The sequence below is a fragment of the Nanorana parkeri genome, unplaced genomic scaffold (genome assembly GCF_000935625.1).
Source record: "Nanorana parkeri isolate BGI_ZX_2015 unplaced genomic scaffold, ASM93562v1 scaffold2398, whole genome shotgun sequence".
Lineage (NCBI taxonomy): Eukaryota > Metazoa > Chordata > Amphibia > Anura > Dicroglossidae > Nanorana > Nanorana parkeri.
The window spans coordinates 82,065-94,638 of record NW_017308666.1 but is presented as its reverse complement, the minus strand read 5'-3'; the positions used below and the strand labels follow the sequence as shown (position 1 = coordinate 94,638).

Below are 12,574 nucleotides of genomic sequence, written 5' to 3'. Positions count from 1 at the left end.
CGAGCACATATAGGCGATCGGCGGGCTATGGACCCGCTGATCGCCTATATGTGTGACACCCGGTACCGGGTGTGTGCATTGTCGGGTCTTTTCTGCCCGTGCGTGCCCGCTAGGGGGCGCGCGCGAGCAGAAAAAAATTGCCGTCTGGAGACGGCAACCCGCAGATGCAGCAGTGCCGTCCGTCCGTTTTTCTACTACGGGCGGACGGCAAGAGGTTAAAAGAAGTTTTGTATAAATATAAACCATAGACAGTAAAAAAACAGAGAAAGTACAAAGTTCGAATAGTAGAGTAACAAATGTCATTGAATTTGCACATAAAAAGGGTAATAATACACATTTGCATCTATCCATTTTAAAGAACAACTCCAGTTAAAACTTGTATTAACCTTTGCAGGGGGCTACTCCTGCACTGTAAGGGTTAACTGCTCATTTTTTGCCTTGGGTTAAAAAAAAGAAAAAAAAAGTTATACTCACCCGGCTCTTAGACTGGTCCCGGGAGCCTCTCTGCCTCTCCATTGCGGAGAGTCTAAGGATCCTCGAGTCATCACGTCCAATACACTGTATGCGATGTGAGGACGCTGAGCAAAATACCATCGCTGCAGCGGAGGGGGAGACAGGCAGGAGGGAGCGCCGTGACTGCTGGCTGGCTTGGCGGTTTGGTTGAGTATAACTTTGTTATTTTTGACCCTAGGTAAAAATAAGCAGTTATCCTTTGCAGTGTGGGGGTAGCCCCAGTGCAAGAGTTAATAAAAGTTTTAACTGGATTGTTTCTTTAAGGAAAGATAAAGGAGATTCTTGGTAAAGGAGTTGTATAGTCCCAGCATATACCATTCTGTTATAACATCAGCATTGTAATAGGAATACATACTAGAGTTTTTCATAATTCAATCAAAGCTTACATGAGAAAAACCCTTTTATGTAGTAAGTGCTGCCTTCCATCTGCCCATCACTGCCAACAACTTCCTGGATTCCCAGTGTGCTTTGCATCGTTCCCTGCTTGATGTGATGCGATCTCCATTTCTCAAGACTACGTATCCCATCATACAGTGCTTCCTGCAAGCAATGATAATGTTACATTGTTCAGACGCTGAGCTGTAAATTAATAAATTCACTTTATTAATGTGTCGTTTTTCTTTCAATCCTCTATATTCCAGATTTTAAATTTGATCTACTTCTGCGATCCATTCTTTAAGCGAGGGCGGTATGGTCAGATTCCAGTACCTAGGTGTCAGTATTTTTGCTGAACATATACTTCCATTTTACTAATTAATATAATTCTAACAAATGATGGAGTCCTTTACTGAGGGTACAGAGCCATTCACCAAAAAAACACTATAACCTTTCCCATTCAGGGTAAAGTGACAGGGTCTATGCAAAGGGGCTCCCCAATCCATTGACACTGAACTTTCCAGCGCTTTCCTGTCACTCCATGCTAACCTGCAGTTGGTGACAATAGCAAGTGTTTTCGGGTATGGGGGAACATGAGACCTCCTCTTATGTGACAGTGCTCAGGTATCGTAGCTGGGGTCTTGTCATGAACGATGTCACATGAAATTGTTAGAGAAATCACTGCTCACCCTAATGTCCAGCAGCAGATTTTAGTGCAAGCCGCGATGGAGGAAGGTCCAGTGATGAAGGGCTGGCAAGGTGAGTATCAGTGGGTCAGAAAGGCCCCTTTGCAATGCATTGTCACTTTGCCCCGCATTGGCAAGATGGCGGCATCTCCTTAGAGTATATATACAGTATATATTATATATATTGCTATCTGTGCCCTTTGGAAAGATTTTCCCTCACTTCTTGTCCTAAAGATTCGATAGGAAAACTGAGGTGAGGGAAACTCTATTTTTAGACAGCTGTCAACACAGCAGACATACACCTTGTGAATTTATCCTGTATTTCCTGTTCTGGTGACAACCATACATTTTGGATTTCCCATCACTTTAAATCCCAATGACAGTAGTCACTAGGACTTGCAGCGAGGCTGAATCTTCCCAATGAAAATCCAGATAAATCCTGGCAGGGGTTCTAAGCATTCCCTACTGTACCCAAAGCAAAACCAAAGAAGGTTATGGCGTATGATACACTTTATGTATTTAAGGTAACTATAGCCCTCCTACTATCACCAGCAACGCACACTATTATTATCGTTGTGTTTAGCTTTGAAGTGAGCCCAGGCTTCCAGTAATGCATAGGCCAAAGCTTTTGATTAAAAATCTCTGCCTTATTGAATGTTAAGTTGTTGGCACCTCTGATTTTGTATCTTCCTATGTATTATCATCCTGTAGAAAAGCCTTTTTTTTACTGGAGATCATGTGTGGTATTGTTTGTGACTGTTTATTTATTTTTTGCAGGTAACACGATCATTAGGAGCTGCCAGAACATTGGTGCAAGGCTTGGCAATAGGAAGTGACATTGTCAACAGAGCTGCCAAGGTACAACAGTATACCCAGTACAGTGATGCAATGACACAGGCAGCAGGGATGACACAGACAGGAAGGGACAATGTGTCTGTCTTTTCCTCTGAATTTTGGCATATACAAATAGAGTCTGTGAGTCTGTCCCTCCGCCTGCAGGGTGTCAGAGAGAGAAGGGGGCTATGAGTCTGTCCTCCTCTTGTGGGCTGACACAGATAGAAGGAAATTATGAGTCTGTTCTTCCTCCTGCAGGGTGGCACAGACTGAAGGGAGCTATGAGTCTGTCCTCCTCCTGCAGGGTGATACAGACAGAAGGGAGCTATGAGTCTGTCCTCCTCCTGCAGGGTGATAGAGACAGAAGGGAGCTATGAGTCTGTCCTCCTCCTGCAGGGTGATACAGACAGAAGGAAGCTATGAGTCTGTCCTCCTCCTGCAGGGTGATACAGACAGAAGGGGGCTATGAGTCTGTCCTCCTCCTGCAGGGTGACACAGACAGAAGGGGGCTATGAGTCTGTCCTCCTCCTGCAGGGTGACAGACAGAAGGGGGCTATGAGTCTGTCCTCCTCCTGCAGGGTGACACAGACAGAATGGAGCTATGAGTCTGTCCTCCTCCTGCAGGGTGATACAGACAGAAGGAGGCTATGAGTCTGTCCTCCTCCTGCAGGGTGATACAGACAGAAGGGGGCTATGAGTCTGTCCTCCTCCTGCAGGGTGACATGGGCAGAAGGGGGCTATGAGTCTGTCCTCCTCCTGCAGGGTGACATGGGCAGAAGGGGGCTATGCTTCTGTCCTTCTCCTGCTTGGTGACATGGACAGCAGGGCCCATTCAGACCATGTTGTTGTTAAAATGCATTTGTTACTGTGTGCTTTACCACAATGTAGGTAACGTACGTTGGTGCAATGTTATGCCATTGAATGACACCCCAACACACCTTGCTGAGGGATGCTGCAACAAATGCCAAAGCACTAACATGTTTTGCGGTGTGCTGCCAAAAAATAGTGCATGCAACACTTTTTGCAGCACACCACAAAAAGTTTAGTTGTGCAATGCACACCTGTCATAAGCTACTTTAGGGTGCCATTCAGAATGAATGGCAATGCATTGCACCAACACACTTAATATGCATTGTGTGTGTTGTGGTAAAGTGTGTGGCAATGTGCGTGTCACGACAACAACATGATATGAACAAACGCTAAGAAGGGGGTCAGTAAGGGCAGCTTACATTTTGCTTTTACTTTCCTCTTATCTTCTGTCCTGCACCAGAAAGTGACATCTGTAATCTAGTTGCTATTGGTAACACACAGATTTTTATTACAAGCGCTTCACTTTAGAAGAAATAAGGGAAACCTGTGTGATAGATGCTTGTTTTTTATGCTGCAACTAATACAGTTACTTTTCTGTGCTCAGGCTGTGCCACCTCCTGATTGTCTCCGGGCTGCCATGCGCATGTGGTATTGCCCACTCTGCCGAGGTTACACATCCCTCCTGCCCTGCCACGGACTCTGCCTCAACGTCATGAAAGGCTGCCTCGCACACCAGGCGGACATGGATGCAGACTGGAACAGTTTGATAGGTTTGTGGCCTTTGATATAGTAGCTTTCTGTTCTAATGGCAATTGTTTTCTGCTATTGTAGTCGCTTTAACATGCAGCTCCAGGTAACAAATAGGCTCAGTCCACAATTTGTCATCCTTGTCCTTGACTTTGTAGGCTTCATGGCCAACAGCATTCTGGTGATCTTTCTTTTGATTAGTGTAGAGCTGACGTTGGCTTGAAAGGGTCATACCAGACCTGAAACATGGCAAAGTACGATGAATAGTACGATGAATAGTACGCACACTGATAATAAAAAACTGGAGATGTCTAATCAGATAATCTGGTGTTTTTCTGTGGATTCAATCAGAACGCAAAAGTCACCGCAGGCCTAGGTCTTCTGCAGCCTGGACAAATTAACATGCAGCATAGACATGATGGCATAACTGGCATGATGAATAATGTCCCCAGTAATGATTTAGTTAATAAATTCAACAGAAAAAGAGGGTAATACCCCTTTAAACCTAAGTCCTCTATGACAGAGGGTAGTAAAGCAATTAGTGAGACAGGGGGGCTCAGGCAAGCATATTTCCAACAATGAGCCAGCAAAAGCCATAGACTACTCAAAGTTTATCACTTTTTAAGATGCTTTCTATTAAATTTTTTTGTATAGAACATACAACATCAGCAAAACATAAAACAGGAATCAAACATTCCTAACAATGCTTACAGTCTCAGTACACCAGAATAGGAAGGTAATGTATGACAGCATCTCCAGTACAGGTCATAGAAATCAGCAAATAACATGTCAACATTATGTCCAAAAGATCGGGAAGATCAACAGTCGTATCAATAGAAGACAACCATGGACTCCAAATATGTTCAAAGCGCTGCAGATTGCCCCTTTGTTTATACGTAATTTTATAGAGAGGCAGAGATTGATTAACTATATGCATCCATCAACTTCAGAGAAGGAGCCTTAAGGCTACTCAATACCAGAAGAATGGATTTCGTGGCATAAAAGAGGAGAATATGGATAAGGCTCTGAGCCCCAGAATCCAGTGCCAGCTTTCCAAACAGTCCTAAAAGGCAAAAGGAGGGATTACATATATAGGTGAGGCCCAAACAAGTATCCAAATAAGAGGTAACATCAGACCAGAAGGTACACGTGTGGGCAAGACCAGAAAGAGTGAAAGAAATCCGCCCTCTGACCACAACACTTAAAGCACCGCGGAGAGGGGCAGAGACCCAGGGTACACAAAATTGATGGGGTATAGTAGACCTGGAAGAAAAACTTCAAAGTTTATCACTTTAATATATCGCAAACATCCTCCATTGTGTCGTTGTTGGCCATAGTGACAGTTCAACATAACGAGTATACTTCCTGTAGATGATTCACAGTGGCCAACAGTTTACACTCTTGACCAATTCTGGACGATACCATCACAGTTCAATATTACAATATTAGCTGCAGAATATGAATGCAGTTCAGGGCCTGATCACTTCTGGACAGTAACATCAAAGTTCAAAGATGGACTGCTTTTCAATATCTGCAGAATATAAATACAATTCAAAGTTAAATTGCTCATTCATATTGATGGAGATATCCTCTATAATCAGTATCATCAATATTCAAGGCTGAGTAGATAATCAGTGTTTGCAAAATATTGGCACACTTAAAAAATGGACTACTCATCAAAATGTTCAGGGCTTTTCCCTATATTCAAAGCAGGAGAGTCAATACTGACTGTGTTACACATATATCATGTGAATACGGAAGGTAAAAAGAAAAGGTTCACATGTGTCTTTCATTTCTCCTCTTTCAGATGGGCTGCAGGAAGTGGCTGAGCGATTGACTGGACCTTTTAATGTGGAACTTGCTGCTGAGATGATTTCAGTGAAAATATCTGAAGCCATAATGACACTGCAGGAGGAGCACGTACAGCTAACTACTCAGGTATACGTTAGGGGGCATCAAACTTAACAAGTTAATAAGTTAATAAAATTTTGCTAATCAATTGCATACAAGTATGAGTTCTATTATTTGCAATGCCTGATGCTCGGCTGTTAAAATGCAAGTTAAAGGAGAACTATGAGGTGAGTGCTTTTCACTCACCTCATAGTTAGTGACAGTTCAACATAACGAGTATACTTCCTGTAGATGATTCACAGTGGCCAACAGTTTACACTCTTGACCAATTCTGGACGATACCATCACAGTTCAATATTACAATATTAGCTGCAGAATATGAATGCAGTTCAGGGCCTGATCACTTCTGGACAGTAACATCAAAGTTCAAAGATGGACTGCTTTTCAATATCTGCAGAATATAAATACAATTCAAAGTTAAATTGCTCATTCATATTGATGGAGATATCCTCTATAATCAGTATCATCAATATTCAAGGCTGAGTAGATAATCAGTGTTTGCAAAATATTGGCACACTTAAAAAATGGACTACTCATCAAAATGTTCAGGGCTTTTCCCTATATTCAAAGCAGGAGAGTCAATACTGACTGTGTTACACATATATCATGTGAATACGGAAGGTAAAAAGAAAAGGTTCACATGTGTCTTTCATTTCTCCTCTTTCAGATGGGCTGCAGGAAGTGGCTGAGCGATTGACTGGACCTTTTAATGTGGAACTTGCTGCTGAGATGATTTCAGTGAAAATATCTGAAGCCATAATGACACTGCAGGAGGAGCACGTACAGCTAACTACTCAGGTATACGTTAGGGGGCATCAAACTTAACAAGTTAATAAGTTAATAAAATTTTGCTAATCAATTGCATACAAGTATGAGTTCTATTATTTGCAATGCCTGATGCTCGGCTGTTAAAATGCAAGTTAAAGGAGAACTATGAGGTGAGTGCTTTTCACTCACCTCATAGTTCTAGCCGACCTGTGACAATGAGACTATCACAGGTCGGCTCCGTAGATCGGGAGATGAGTGAACACATACCGGGTTCGCTCACTTCTCGATCCTGTCACGGCTCTCTGCCGTGACAGGGGGAGGGGCTGGATTCCCCTCTTCCCGCTCCGATCTGCCCGCGCTGACTGGCTGAACGGACGGGGGAGGGGGCGGGTACAGCTGGCTCTGCCTCTAGATAGGCAGAGCCAGCTGTCACTCACGCAGCTGGGCGGATCCCGTCGTCTAAGTCGGGATCCGCTCCGGCTGCGGCGTCTCAGTATACCGCGAGCTGTAGCTCGCGGTATACTGAGCTTAGGGTAACGGGAGGACGCTAGTTTGTGTCCTCCCGTTACCCTAAGGAGAACTATGGGGAAAAACACTGACCCCATAGTTCTCCTTTAAGTAATAGTCCATTCCCTTCACAGATTCCCTTCCTAGAACACTGCATTTGTTCTCCTCTAGGAGGAAAATATAGTGGGGATTGTTTCTGATTTAGTTGCTAAATGCTGCAATGTCGTGTGTCACCTCCAGTTATAGACTCAAAACCATGGATGGGTCAGTGGCAAGGGCACAACTAAAAATCACAGGGACCATAGCTAAATGTTGGTGGCCCCTAAGCTCAGTGACAGCCCCCCACCCCCCCTTCTACTTTCCTCTTATTGTTTTTTACCTCTTTTATACTGATGTTCATTGGACAGCACCTCCTCTAATAAAAGCCCCCCGCCCTTGTACACTAATGGCCGGTAGAAAGGACAAGACCCACTAATAAAAGGCCAATTATATGGGTGGACAATGTAAATGCCCTAATTAAACTGGTGGCCGGTGGAGACATGCCCTCTTACATTTGTGGTCAGTGGTGCAGTTCCCTCTTACATTGGTGGTCAGTGAAGTGCTCTTACATTGATGGACAGTAAAGTAGCCTCTTATATTGGTGATTATTGGAATTACCCTCTACATTATTGATCATTGGAGAAGTGTGTCCTTACATTGGTGGTCAGTGTACAAGGCTCCTCCTTACATTAATGGCCAGTAGAGAAATGCCCCTTTACATTGGAGGCCAGTGGGGAAGTGGCCTGTTTCATTGGTGGCCAGTGGGGTGGCCAGTCTAACCTTACATAGTTAGGCGATATAGAGTGTCCCCATACATTGGTTATCAGTGGAGAAGTATCTTCTTACACTAGTGGTCAGAGGTGAAATGTTCCCTTACAGTGGTGGTCAGTGTAGTGTTCCCTCATATTGGTGGTCAGGGTGGTGAGGTGCCCCCTTACATTGGTGGTCATTGTAGTGGCCCTTTAAATTGGTGATCAGGGTAATGCACCTTTAAAATGGTGGTCAGTGTAGTGTTCCCTCATATTGGTGATCAGAGTAGTGAGGTGCCCCCTTACATTGGTGACCGTGGAGAAGTTTCATATTGTTGTGGCCCTTTACATTGGTGATCAGTGTAATGCACCTTTACATTGGTGGTCAGTATTGTGCCCCCTTAAATTGGTGGTCAATGGTGATGTGCCTTTCACATTGGTGATCAGTAAAGTGCCCCCTAACATTGGTGACAGTGGTGAGTTCCAGGATGTTCACTGGTGTGAGCGGTTCTGGAGGTGATGGAGTGAAGAGATAAAAATTCACTTTGCTGCTGCTAAGACTTTAATGTAGAAGGATTATTGATTCAATTCAGAAATATACAGTGTGCATAAATTATCTTAGGCTCATGATTTTCATGGTGCTGATATACAGATAGCAGAGGGAGACTCTATAAATCTGTATAGGACATATCAGTAATAAAATATAGAGCAGAAAAAAAACAAGTAAAGTGAAAGTATAAAATGTCAAGTCAAAGTAAAAATGATTTCCGGTAAACTTTACAATAATTACAACAGACTAAAAATACATTATAGCTTCCTTTTTATACTGAGTAATTCTTGTAGCCATAATAATACAGTTGTGAGGAAAGGAAGGGAAGATATTTTGAATGTAGTTAATGTCTTTCTTTTATTTGTTTTATAGATTTGTGCTGATAAAGAATGACCATTGTGTATTGTAGATCTTCCAGTCTTGTGGAACCCCGCCTCCAGCACGCACCCGACGCTCCCCACCAGAAGATCCCAAGAGGAGGTTTCGAGTTTACAGCAATGATGAGAAACCCACGTCAGCAGCCGGTACCAACATAGACAGACTGGTGAGCACGGATTGCAGTATATAATATACAGTAACACTGAGTGTTCTATGTATTTTCTTACCTTGTAAATCATCTTCTTTGTGATAGGTATCAGAGGTTGTGTCCAAGCTCCGCCCTTTGCGTGGTCTCTGGAAGCTTCTCCCTCTGTCCCTTTGCTCTGATAGCAGAGTCTCTGCTGGCCTTAGTAACCAAGATAAGTGCTGGAATGGACAGTCAAGGGGGCGGTGAGTATTGAGGGGAATCTGATTGTTTTTGGGGGCTAAAAAATACATGTCTGCTTTTCGGACATTTGAGGCTAAGAAATGATACCCAATCCACTTAGTCATAAAGAGCAGGCATGCCCTAATTGTGGCTTCTTCCTATGACCCCACAGGTACCTCCCGCAGGTGACAGGTGACGGTGTGGTGAATCAGATTAATAACCCGGAGGTGGAGCTGCCAATGTCACCTCCGGACCCCAGAACCCGCCAGCTGGGCATACAGCTGCGTGTAGTCAGGAGCAAACTGCGAGCAGCCTACAGCGGGAGGGACAGCGACACACAGGATGCTTGTAAGTGATCACTTGAAATAAAATGCACTGCAAAACTTTGCATTCGGCTTCAAAATAATATTGTCCAACTCATACCCTTCCCCTTTATAGTACCTGTATGCAGAATATATTTTCTCTATGGTCCATTGAGGGACACATCCAGTGGCACTGGGGGGGCCCGAATCCCCGCTGCTCTCCCCCACTTGTATGGGCTGAGGCAGCGGGGATCCGGAAAAAAAATGGACGGCGGAGGAGCCGATGCCGTCCTGAAATGCTGCCAATCAAGAAGCCGGGCAGCGTGTAATGAATCGCCGCCTAGCTTCCTTAATGGTCGGAAAGCTGGCCAATCAGCAAGCTGGACAGCGAGTCATTACCTGCCCCCGACTTCCTGATTGGCCAGAAAGCCGGCTTCATTCTCACTCATCACGGAGTCGGCTTCCTGGCCAATCAGGAAGCCAGGCGCAGTGTAATGATGTAATGACTGACTGCCCATTTCCCTGATTGGTCGAGAAGCTGGCCAATTAGGAAGCCAAGCGAAGAGCCATTACCTGCCCCCTGATTGGCCAGAAAGCTGACTCTATGCTTCCTTGTCACCTGGTGACGAGGGAGCATGGAGATGACTTCCGTGCTAATCGGGAAGCCGGGAGGCTTCCGGTATTGCTATTCGATATCGGCGAGTACCGGGAAAAAAAATATATGTACTCGTATTCGATACCGAAAAACCGGTATCGGTGCATCCCTAGTAGCCAACATAATGCAATGCAGACTGTAATCTGTATGGATAGGAGACTAATGCTCTCTACTTTTTGCTCAAATTGAGTATCAATTTTGTTTTCTTCCATCAGTTGATGAAGGCAGTGGAGGCTCAGGCGGAGGTGATCCGGTGACAGAGAAACCTGCAATCAAGACCAGCACCAAACGTAAGAGCTTATTAGAGAAGGCGAAGAAAGACAAGAAGAAGCAGGATGAGAAAAAGAGGGCAGAGAGGAAAAAAGGGGTGAGGTTTGGTTTGGATGCAGGGTGGTCTATAACCCCCACATATAGTATCACGTTTGGTGTCTTGCTTGTGGGACTTGTACTATCTGCATAACATGCCAGCTGCAATGCTGAATGAATGTGTGTTTGCCAATACATTCCAACATGTGCGCATGTATGGGGCATCTCCTTACATACATGCGTGCCTGTATCCTATTGATGCTAGCCCACTTTCTATCAGCTGTATAAACAAACAGCATATATATATTTATTTAGCACTGGATACAGCAAATACAATAAGTTAAACTAGACCTGTACTCAAATGTTAACATTATTGGGATGGATAAAAATGAGCAATAGTAGGTGAAAAAATACTTCTGGGAGAAAATGCTGCTGCAGATTCCCCCCAGTGCTAGGCCTAGTTGTTTGGTAACATGAAGGGGAGAATAAACCGGTCTGAACTCTGAACTTTTGGTTAGGTGAGCAGCAGTGGCGTGACCTTTAAGCATCATTTGCTCCAGGAAAAGGAAGTATTTCATCTCTTTTGCTCAATTTTATACACCCATACCAGTGTTCATGTTAACATAGCTTTAGGTTTTGGGCATAGGTCTGCTTTATAATGTAGAAAGTGGGTCTTTTTCTGCTGATTAAAAAAGCAGCTCTACCCTGGATGCCTGTAACAAACCCAGGCACTATTCCAAAAGCGGTTTGACATATTTTCTTTGAAGGGACCCTGTAAGTTTGGTCATTCAGGGCAAAACGACAGGTTCTCTTGTAAGAAAACCACCCCACAAACTGGTACTCAGCTTTCCAGCTTTCCCCCAACCCTCCATTTTTCTGCTGCAGTTGGGAGTCCTAACACTTTGTAAGCTCCATGTCAGAGCTTACAAAGGGTTACCTTCCTCCTTGTCAGGTGACAGTGTTTGGGCTTGGTGATTGGACACTGAGGTCTGAGCACTGCATCCTGGGAGGGATATACACATACATCACTGTGTATTTATTAAGGGCTCTGAGAGAGCAAAGGAATGGCGGAGCAGTGCGGGTAAGGTGACTATCAGGTGGTGGGGTTTCTTTCTTACAATAGAACCTGTTACTGTGCCCTAAAAAAGTGACAGATTCTCTTTAAAGTGTTATTCCACTTCAAATCTACTCTCCAAGTCTTTCCCCTTTAGAAGTATTGTGGGGATACACCAAGGAATATTCTGCGAGAGGAAGTATCATGGGAAGAAATGGGTATTTCACAATTATAGAATGATTGTCATGGTCTCTAGTTAAATAATGTTTAGGATAAAAAATGGCAATATTTTTGTTGTAAAATAAAATGCGTTTGAAATAATGAAATGCAACATACAAACCCTGTGGCCCATTGGAAAATAGCTAAAATTTAAATGAGCAGGTCTTTGGTACCTGACATCAGCAGTACATACACAATGTGGGCACCGCACCTCAATGAGCTTGTTGGACGCCCCACATCAGCATAGCAGCTGCAATATTGATATTCTTATAGGGCCGATTCACACCAGCAGCCGGGCTACAACACGCGGTTGCTGGGGTGCTTTATCAGCCACCGTACTGATGCACTGATTGTGGCGCATCACACTGTTTACCTTTTTTTTGTTCGAACTTTATCGAAATGTCACGAGTTCTATGGGCACAGCACGGTGCAATGTGGTTGTACTGCGTTGCACACCACTGCACTAAAACAAATTCCTCCATACAGTACTTTTTTCAGCATACACCACCGCAGCGTGGTGGTCTGAACTGAGCCCATTTGAACCGGGGCAAATTGCCTTGTCTAGTGTTGGGGCTGCGCTGGAAAAAGTGGCCAGCCTCAACACATCTGGTGTGAATCAGCATCGTCCTCCATCACTGAACGAGTACTAAGGACAGCATGCATTACCGACTAACAGGCACCGTGGGGCACTGCATGTCTACAGATTAGTGAAAGTGATCGTGTGCGTGAAAATAAGTCTGCAACACCCCCTAGTGGTAATGAGTGCTATTATCTCTCAACACAATTCATACAAATTTTATCTAA

At 44.1% G+C, this 12,574-nt stretch overlaps 1 protein-coding gene across 1 annotated transcript in view; it reads left to right on the top strand.

Annotated features, from left to right (window-relative positions):
- The window catches only part of LOC108801594 (glypican-6-like), a 22,415-nt gene extending 11,764 nt beyond the window's left edge, over nucleotides 1-10,651 (top strand). Inside the window, exons 5-11 of the mRNA XM_018573485.1 lie at nucleotides 2,352-2,432; nucleotides 3,823-3,988; nucleotides 5,773-5,903; nucleotides 8,899-9,033; nucleotides 9,121-9,257; nucleotides 9,407-9,582; nucleotides 10,407-10,651. Coding sequence (XP_018428987.1) covers nucleotides 2,352-2,432; nucleotides 3,823-3,988; nucleotides 5,773-5,903; nucleotides 8,899-9,033; nucleotides 9,121-9,257; nucleotides 9,407-9,582; nucleotides 10,407-10,651 — 1,071 coding nt within the window. The remainder of the gene's footprint in view (nucleotides 1-2,351; nucleotides 2,433-3,822; nucleotides 3,989-5,772; nucleotides 5,904-8,898; nucleotides 9,034-9,120; nucleotides 9,258-9,406; nucleotides 9,583-10,406) is intronic.
- The last annotated feature ends 1,923 nt before the right edge of the window (nucleotides 10,652-12,574 follow it).